Here is a 10,181-nt window from a genome sequence, read left to right as displayed (position 1 = left end):
ATGAATTTCCAAATAAAGGTTAGGATAAATAAATGAGAAAGATCATAACTAATACTTCAGCATAAATTAAGTATCTTCCTTGAGTCTTCAATATTTTTCTTGAGTTGTTCTATGAAAACTTAACTAAATTATAGGATGTTTTATGTATTGCTGACAAAATTTCATGTGTTCTTGATTTTTCTGAAGGAAATATTGGATTGCTCTGGATATGGAAATGGATCTTGCCCAGAAAATCAAAGATCACTGGGTGTCCGAGCAGCTATGTATTCATTTATGGCAGGAGCCATATTCATCACGGTGTTTGGCAACCTTGCCATGATCATTTCCATTTCCTACTTCAAGCAGCTTCACACACCAACCAACTTCCTCATCCTCTCCATGGCAGTCACTGATTTCCTCCTGGGGCTCACCATCATGCCTTACAGTATGGTCAGATCAGTGGAGACTTGCTGGTATTTTGGGCTTACATTTTGCAAGATTCATTATAGTTTTGACCTAATGCTTAGCATAACGTCCATTTTCCATCTTTGCTCAGTGGCCATTGATAGATTTTATGCTATCTGTTACCCTTTACGTTATTCCACAAAAATAACGATTCCCCTCATTAAGCGGTTGCTACTTCTCTGTTGGTCTGTCCCTGGAGCATTTGCTTTTGGGGTGGTCTTCTCTGAGGCCTATGCTGATGGGATAGAAGGCTATGACATCTTGGTGGCTTGTTCCAGTTCCTGTCCAGTGATGTTCAATAAGCTATGGGGGACCACCTTGTTTATGGCGGGTTTCTTCACTCCAGGGTCTGTGATGGTGGGGATTTATGGCAAGATTTTTGCAGTGTCAAGAAAACATGCTCGTGCAATCAATAATTTGCCAGAAAACCAAAATAACCAAATGAGGAAAGACAAAAAAGCTGCCAAAACTTTAGGAATAGTGATGGGTGTTTTCTTATTATGTTGGTTTCCCTGCTTCTTCACAATTTTATTGGATCCCTTTTTGGATTTCTCTACTCCTGTGGTTTTGTTTGATGCTTTGACATGGTTTGGCTATTTTAACTCCACGTGTAATCCCTTAATATATGGTTTCTTCTATCCCTGGTTTCGCAGAGCACTGAAGTATATTTTACTAGGGAAGATTTGCAGCTCACATTTCCATAATACTAATTTGTTTACTCAAAAAGAAACTGAATAGATTTCTCCTGTAGGAGTGAATTGAAGCAAAAGGACTGGAACTTAGAAGAATAAAGTCACTTAAAATGTGTGTGTGGGGGGGCATGGCCATGTGCACAAATGTGTGCACACTTTTGACTATCATGGCAAGCTTTTCATTTCCAAGACTTGAGGGGGAAAAAAAAGGAATCTTTTTCAGAATACTTGATATATCCACTACTTCTAGGTAGGTAGGTAGGAAGAAGAAGAATAAGAAGAAGAAGAAGAAGAAGAAGGGAAAGAGAAAGAAAGAAAGAAAGAAACAAACAAACAAACAAACAAACAAACAAACAAAGGGGAAGAGGAAAAGTCAGGAATGGTGTGAGGAGAACACATAGGACTTTTACCCCATTTGGAAGGGATCAGGGCACAAATAGACCTTGAGGGTGCTGCTCCCTCTTACCACCACCAATATTTTGTGTGGTATTTCCATTCACTTTTTGTTCCTCAGCATCCAAACAAATGTATTTTGAAACATCAACAACTAATAATTATAGATAAATAAATATAGCAATAATTTCAAAAATACATATTCTGTCAGGAACCAGTCCTTGGTTTGCAGGAAGTTACACTTTACTAGATTTTACTGTGGTGAGGCTAAACGTTTCTTAAAAGAAAAGGGCAACTGCACATCAGAGGCAACAGATTTCATTCATATTTTCACTCATGTATCACCTTAATCACAGCCACTGACAAGTTTCTGTTTATTTGCAGAACTCTGCTCAGTGTTTCCTTCCTTCCTGAGACTCATTCACATTTTGTATTGCTAGTTGGTGTTCTTATTTCTTTTTATTTTGAGAGAGACAGTGTGTGCACAAGTAGGGGTAGGAGCAGAGGGAGAGCGAGAGAATCTTAGGCAGACCCCATGCCCAGTGCAGAACTTTACTGGTAGCGGGACTTCACTGCCCTGAGATTATGACTTGAGCTGAAACCAAGAGTCAGCCACTAAATGGACTGAACCACCCAGGCATCCCTATGTTCTGATTTTTAATAAATGTAAATATATACCAAAAACTTGTGATTTTTGGTTTGTTTAATATATTTATACATACATGTTTGAATCATAGAGTGGTGAGAGGAGGAAGCTAAGAAAACCAGTATTTACGGGTACTGGTTTTCTCAGCTTCCTCCTCTCACTTATGGGTCTCAGCTAGTACTGGAAACCATATTTTTGATATTCAGTGTCCTTTTAACTGTAAGCTGAGACCCATAAATAACTCCTGAAAAGAAGCTAGTCATCTGCAGACTGTGGTGTGCTGTTAAGTATTTAACAACTGGCTCTGAAAAGAATGGAAGGAAGGAAGGAGGGAGGAAAGAAAAGAAAGAAGGAAAGAGCCACTATTTGTGGAATTTGACTATTTCCTTGAGATAAATAGATATATATAGATATAGATTGCCTTTTATGGTATTCCATGAAAATGATTCTAGCTTATATGTGTATACACACACACACACACACACACACACACACACACACACACACACATATATATATACATATCTTCCTTTGCTGATTTATACGCCATGAATGTGATGTCATCTGGCTCTCAGAATTCCTGAAAAATTAATCTCTTCTTGTCAGTGGATTTGAGTGGTGCCACCAAACCACTGACTGCAAACATTTTTCATGAAAAACAAAATATAACAGGAGAAGATAGATCATCTCAGAATATATCAATTGTATTAAGGATAAATATTGCCTTATAATGTTTTAATTTTAGTTGTGTGTGTGTGTATGAACTGCATTTTGCTAAAATTTTTTTGTTAATTTCTTTATTTACATTATAGTAATGAAAAAATTAGCAATTTTTTCTCTTTGTGGAAAAGTTTGCGTAACTGCCCATAAATTTGCTTTGATCTTAGCTAATTGCACAAATCACAATTAAACAGTGACCATTCAGTGGTCAGCTGAAATATTAATTTTGCATACCTGCCCAAAGATGGCCCAGCCACATGTGGTCTAGACCTTTTTTCCTTGCCAGACTGCTGATAGTTTGGTCCCTCCTTATAGCCTTAGAGTAGAGGAGAGATGGTGGAGATGCTTTGAGATGGTGAAAGAGATTGCAAGTACAGAATAAATAGAAACAATAATTTTCCAAAAAGAGAGTAATTAAATCCAGGTGCAATTAGGAGAGCTAATATGGTGTGTTGGATGCTATTGAGTCTATTTGGTAATTCTTTTTAATGAAATACTGATGTTTGTGTGTTTTGGCATTTGAGCACATACATATGCACACAGATGTTCCTGTCTTTATTTATTTTATTTTATTTTTGCCTTTATTTTAAAAAATGAGTAAAGTAGATTTTAGTTTAACTGTAAAGTAGAAAAATTTTGAATTAATATTTATTAAATTTTCTCCCAATTCTTTAAAATATGGTTTTAAAAAATCAAAGTAAATATCTTGGTGTAAGTTTGTCTATTGACATTTGTTGGAAAGCTTGAGACATTCCTTTCTTTCTTTCTTTTTTTCTTTTTCTTCTTTTAACAGAAAGATACTGTTTGTGATGGTTGTTACTATTTATGCTGATGCTTAGAGATGCAAGAAAAATTTGACAGCCCTGTGTGCACTGTAAAGTTTCTTATAATGCTTCTTTCTTTTTCTCCTAGATCCTATTCATATTTAAAAACATTAAATAGCCCCTTTGTAAAGTTCTGCTCATTAAGTCCACTTTCACTGAAACAGATAATTTTTTCTGTAGGTTTTCATGACACTTTTTGGTTTCAGAATGTAGTCATCCCGACTTATTTACTGGTGAAGAAAGTGATCCAGCCTCCTATGCAGTGTCTGCCTTTCATCAGGGTCCCACAGTTAATAGTTTCCCCTCTGCACCCACAGTTTTGTAGGAAGTTGCAAATGAGAAAACAGAACCCAGAGATATTAAATGATTTGCCCTAGAATATATAGCTAATTATAAAAGCAGAAATAGAACCTGGTTCTCTAGACTTCTTATTCAGTGTTGTTTACTGAACAGATTTTTTCAAGATTTTTGACATTTTATTTATTTATTTATGTAAAATTATACTTATTTATTTGATAGAGAGCACAAGCAGGCAGAGCAGCAGGCAGAGGGAGAGGGAGAAACAGAGCCCCTGATGAGCAGGGAGTCCAATGCAAGACTTGATCCCACGACCCTGGGATCATGACCTGAGCAGAAGGCAGTCACTTAACCAACTGAGACACACAGGCACCCCACTTTATGTATTTTTTTGACAGAGAGACAGAGAAAGAAATAGAGAACACAAGCATGCAAAGCAGCAGGCAGAGGAAGAGGGAGAAGCAGACTCCCTGCTGAGCAAGGAGCCAGATGGGGAATTCGATCCCAGGACCCTGGGATCATGACTTGAGCCAAAGGCAACCACTTAAGTGACTGAGCTACCCAGGCACCCTGGTTTGTGACACTTTAATTGACTGCTCTTACTAAGTATTTTAGTCAAACTAGTATAAATCTCTAAGGCAAAAATAAATACTTCCCTCTTACTCTAATATCTTATTACATTCAGGAGTCAAAGTGTACACAGTCATCTTTTCTGGATCAGACAATTGTCCCTCCTTTGGATATCAGCCAATGTTTAATTTAGCCTACACATATCTGTATATTCTTTTTCTTTTTTAAAGATTTATTTATTTATTTGACAGACAGAGATCACAAGTAGGTAGAGAAGCAGGCAGAGAGAGAAAGGAGGAAGCAGGCTCCCTGCTGAGCAGAGAGTCCGATGCGGGGCTGGATCCCAGAACCCTGGGATCATGACCTGAGCCGAAGGCAGAGGATTTAACCCACTGAGCCACCCAGGTGCCCCTGTATATTCTTAATATACAGAAAGATACCTTCCTTATCTTTGGTAACTTATCTTCCCAGAATGAAGCAAGAATCCCCATACAATGGATATAAAATTGTCTTTAATTTGGAAAAAAAAAGAAAAAGAAAAAGAAAAACTGAAAACTACTTGGGACATTAAAAACACACAGAATAGGGGACAAAGATGGTGGGGAGTAAGGAACCCTATTTCATCCAGTCCCCTGAATTGAGCTGGATATCTACCAGGCCAGTCTGCACACCCATGAAATTAGCCTGAGATGAAAGAAGATATGTCTGGATCTCTACAAACAGAATATCCTCAGTGGTTAGTTTTGAGGTATGAAGCAGAGAGCCATGATTCTGCAGGCAGATATTGCAAGATAATGGAAGGAGGAGGGAGTCTCTGGGATCCTTGGCCACTGGAGTGTAAAAGTCTCCTGTGCTGAACTGGGCACCCACTTGCAGACTGGTAGTGGCAGGGAAAGGACTTTAGGGAACCTCTCCAGACTGAAAGCTGGAGCTGTAGGACTGTGGAGCTGTGGAGCCAGCAAGAACTGGGAGTGCAGCTGTGGGGCACACAACCCAGGATGCTGCGGTTTCTGGCAGCACAGACAAAAATGGAGTCAGTGTGCCGTGGAGGACTCTCTGGAAATCAGACTGCAATCTCTCTGTTCTGAGACAGGTTTGGATATGGTCACTTCTGCTCTGCCTCTTAGAAGAGAAGCAGAAGTCGTCAGAGAAAGCACCCAGAGAATAACCCCCCCCCCAAAAAAAAAACTGTTTTTACAAAGCCCATCCCCACCATAGGAGGCTGGGCAACTCTGCTCAAACTGGGTTGCCTGAGTAACAGCAGGACAGACCCCTCCCCCAGAAGACAGACTGGAAGATCAAGAGGCCAACAACTCAAAGTTTCCTATTAAACAAGTGAATCTTGTTTCAGTTGTGGTCAATAATCTGGACTCTATATATTCCCTCAACCACCCCTCAACAGAATGACTAAGAGGAGGAACCCCAAATACAGGAAAAATTCACAGACTATGATCTCCACTACAGAACTAATAGATAAAGATATAAACAAGATGTTGAAAATAGACCTCAGGGTAACAGTTATGCAGAAAATAGCTAGGATGGAGAAAACCATTAATCACAACATAGATTCTCTAAGGACAGAAATGAGACCTGATCGGGCAGAACTTAAAAATGCTATCAATCTGGGGTGCCTGTGTGGCTCAGTGGTTTAAGCCTCTGCCTTCAGCTCAAGTCATGATCTCAGGGTCCTGGGATGGAGCCCCACAACGGGCTCTCTGCTCAGCGGGGAGTCTGCTCCCCCCTCTCTCTCTGCCTACCTCTCTGCCTACTTGTGATCTCTCTCTGTCTATCAAATAAATAAATAAAAATCTTTAAAAAAATGCTATCAATGATATCCAATCTAATCTAGATACTCGAACAGCTAGGGTAAATGAGACAGAAGAATGAATTAGTGATCTAGAAGACAAACTGATAGAAAAGAAGGAAAGAAGGAATAGGAGGAAGCCTGAAAAAAGCAGCTTAAAACCCATAAAACAGAATCAGAGAAAAAAATGACTCCATAAAATGTTCCAATGTCCGAATTATTGGGATCCCTGAGAAGGTGGAGAGAGAGAAAGGACCAGAAGATATAGTTGAGCAAATCATAGCTGAGAACTTCCCTAAACTGGGTAATGAAATAAGCATTCGTGTCCTAGAGGTAGAGAGGTCCCTTCCCAAGATCAAAGAGAACAGACTAATGCCCAGGCATGTAATAGCAAAACTCATAAATCTTAAAACCAAGGAAACCATCTTAAGGATGCTTAGAGGGAAGAGATTCCTTACATACAGAGGGAGGAACATCAGAATAACATCAGACTTGTCCACAGAGTCCTGGCAAGCCAGAAAGGGCTGGAAAGATATTTTCAGCTTCCTAAATGAGAAGAACATGCAGCCAAGAATATTTTATCTTGCAAGGCTGTCATTTAGAATGGATGGAGAGATAAAGAACTTTCAAAACCAGCAAAAACTGAAAGAATATGTGACCACGAAGCTGGATCTGCAAGAAATATTAAGGTGGGGGGTGTTCTATGAAAGGAGAAAGACCCCAAGAATGATATAGAACAGAAATTTACAGAGATAATCTATAGAAACAAGGAACTCTACAGACAACAGGAAGACAGTAAAACCATATCTTTCAATAATCACTCTCAATGTGAATGGGCTAAATTCTCCCATAAAATGGCACAGGGTTGCAGATTGGATAAAAAGACAGGACCCATTCATATGCTGTCTACAAGAAACTAATTTTGAACGTAAAGATATATCCAGACTGAAAGTAAAGGGATTTAGGACCATCCTTCATGCCAATAGACTACAAAAGAAAGATGGGGTAGCAATTCTCATATTAGACAAACTGAATTTTCAGCTGAAGACTGTAGTTAGAAATACAGAAAGACACTATATAATTCTTAAAAGATCTATCCAACAAGAAGTTCTCACAGTTGTAAATATCTATGCCTCCAACATGGGAGCAGCCAACTACATAAGCCAACTGTTAACCAAAATAAAGAGACATATTGATAATAACAGATTAATTGTAGGATACCTCAGCACCCCAGTCTCAGCAACAGATAGACCATTTAAGCAGAAAATCAACAACAACAAAAACAAAACAAAAAACAAGAGTTTTGAATGACACACTGGACCAAATAGACCTCATAGATATATACAGAACATTCCCCCCTAAAACAACGAATACTCATTCTCCTTGAGCGCACATGGAATTTTCTCCAGAATAGACCATATATTGAGTCCACAAATCAGGGCTCAACTTATCCAAAAGATTGAGATTATTCCCTGCAAATTCTCAGACCACAGTGCTTTGAAACTGGAACTCAATCACAAGAAAAAGTTTGGAAGAAATTCAAACACTTAGAAACTAAAGACCATCCTGTTCAAGAATGTTTGGGTCAACCAGGAAATCAAAGAAGAACTTAAACAATTCATGGAAACCAACAAGAATGAAAACACTTCAGTCCAAAACCTATGGGATACCACAAAGGTGGTCCTAAAGGGGAAATACATAGTCGTACAAGCCTCACTCAAAAAATAGAAAAATCCCTAACACACACTATCTTTACACCTTAAAGAACTGGGGAATCAACAACAAATTAAGCCTAACCTATGCACAAGGAGGGAAATAATTAATATTAGAGCAGAGATCAATGAATTAAAAACCAGCAATACAGTAGAACACATCGATGAAACTAGAAGCTGGTTTTTTGAAAGAATTAGTAAGATCGATAAACTACTGACCAAACTTACCCAAAAGGAGAGAGAAAAGACCCAAATTAATAACATTATGAATGAAAGGGTATATATCATGACTAACACAAAGGAAATAGAAACAATCATCAGAAATTATTATTAACAGTTATATGCCAATAAGTTAAGCAACCTAGAAGAAATGGATGCATTCCTGGAAACCTATAAGCTACCAAGACTGAAACAGAAAGAATTTGACAACCTGAATAGACCAATAACCAGTAACAAGATTGAAGGAGGGATCAAAAACCTTCCCCAAAACAAGAGTATAGGACCTGATGGATTCTCTGGGGAATTCTACCAAACATTCAAAGAAGAAATGATACCTATTTTTCTGAAGTTGTTTCAGAAAATAGAGACAGAAGGAAAACTTCCAAACTCTTTCTATAAAACCAGCATTACCTTGATGCCCAAACCAGGCAAAGGCTCCATCAAAAAGGAGAATTTCAGACCAATGTCTCTGGTGAATATGGATGCAAAATTCTCAGCAGTATCTTAGCTAATAGGATCTAACAGTACCTTCAAAGGATTATCCACCATGACCAGGTGGAATTTATCCTTGCAATGCAAAGGTGGCTCAACATTCCCAAATCAATCAAAGTGATAGAACACATTAAGAGGACAGAGAAGAACCACATGATCCTCTCAATTGATGCAGAAAAAGCATTTGATTAAATACAGCATCTTTCCTGATTAAAACTCTTCAGAGTACAGGGATAAAGGGAACATTCCTCAATTTCATAAAATCCATCTATGAAAAACCCACATGGAATATCATTCTCAATGGGGAAAACCTGAGAACTTTTCCTTAAGATCAGGAACATGACAAGGATGCTCACTCTCACCACTATTGTTCAACACAATACTAGAAGTCCTAGCAACAGCAAGAATAAAATGTGTTCAAGTTGGCAAAGAAAAAGTCAAACACTCTCTTCACAGATGACATGATGCTTTATGTGGAAAACCCAAAAGACTCTACCCCCAAATTAATAGAACTCATACAATAATTCAGTAATGTGGCAGGATACAAAATCAATACACAGAAATCAGTTGCTTTCCTATACACTAACAATGTAACTGTAGAAAGAGAAACTAGTGAATCAATTCCATTTACAACAGCACCAAAAGCTATAAGATACCTTGGAATAAACCTAACCAAAGTGGTAAAGGATCTATACTCTAGAAACTACAGAGCACTCATGAAAGAAATCAAAGAAGACACAAAGAGATGGAAAAATATTCCAAGCTCATGGATCAGAAGAATAAACATTGTTAAAGTGTCTATGCTGCCCAGAGCAATCTAGACTTTAAACGCCATCCCGATCAAAATATTAATGATACGGGGTAAGAGAATGGTCGAGTGTCATTCTTCTACATATAGCTGTCCAGTTTTCCCAGCACCATTTATTGAAGAGACTGTCTTTTTTCCACTGTATATTTTTTCCTGTTTTGTCAAAGATTATTTGCCCATAGAGTTGAGGGTCCATATCTGGGCTCTCTACTCTGTTCCATTGGTCTATGTCTATGTGTCTTTTTTTATGCCAGTACCACAATGTCTTGGTGATCACAGCTTTGTAGTAAAGCTTGAAATCAGGTAATGTGATGCCGCCAGTTTTATTTTTGTTTTTCAACATTTCCTTAGCAACTCGGGGTCTCTTCTGATTCCATACAAATTTTAGGATTATTTGCTCCAGCTTGTTGAAAAATACTGGTGGAATTTTGATCAGAATGGCATTAAAAGTATAGATTGCTCTAGGCAGTGTAGACATTTTAACAATGTTTATTCTTCTGATCCAAGAGCATGGAATGGTCTTCCATCTTTTTGTGTCTTCTTCAATTTCTTTCATGAGA

The 10,181-nt window shown here is 38.2% G+C and overlaps 1 protein-coding gene across 1 annotated transcript; it reads left to right on the top strand.

Moving 5' to 3' along the window:
- Nucleotides 1-201: 201 nt before the first annotated feature.
- LOC132017368 (trace amine-associated receptor 2) lies at nucleotides 202-1,182 on the top strand. The gene has a single exon (XM_059399164.1). It carries the CDS (start codon nucleotides 262-264, stop codon nucleotides 1,180-1,182), a length of 921 nt encoding a protein of 306 aa, XP_059255147.1. The 5' UTR covers nucleotides 202-261.
- Nucleotides 1,183-10,181: the final 8,999 nt, after the last annotated feature.

This window comes from Mustela nigripes, chromosome 5 (genome assembly GCF_022355385.1).
Source record: "Mustela nigripes isolate SB6536 chromosome 5, MUSNIG.SB6536, whole genome shotgun sequence".
In the NCBI taxonomy this organism is placed as follows: domain Eukaryota; kingdom Metazoa; phylum Chordata; class Mammalia; order Carnivora; family Mustelidae; genus Mustela; species Mustela nigripes.
This window is presented reverse-complemented; position numbering and strand designations above follow the sequence as displayed.

Excerpts from the sequence above, each read along its gene's own strand:
- LOC132017368 (XM_059399164.1), top strand. The coding sequence starts at position 262 with ATGTATTCATTTATGGCAGGAGCCATATTCATCACGGTGTTTGGCAAC.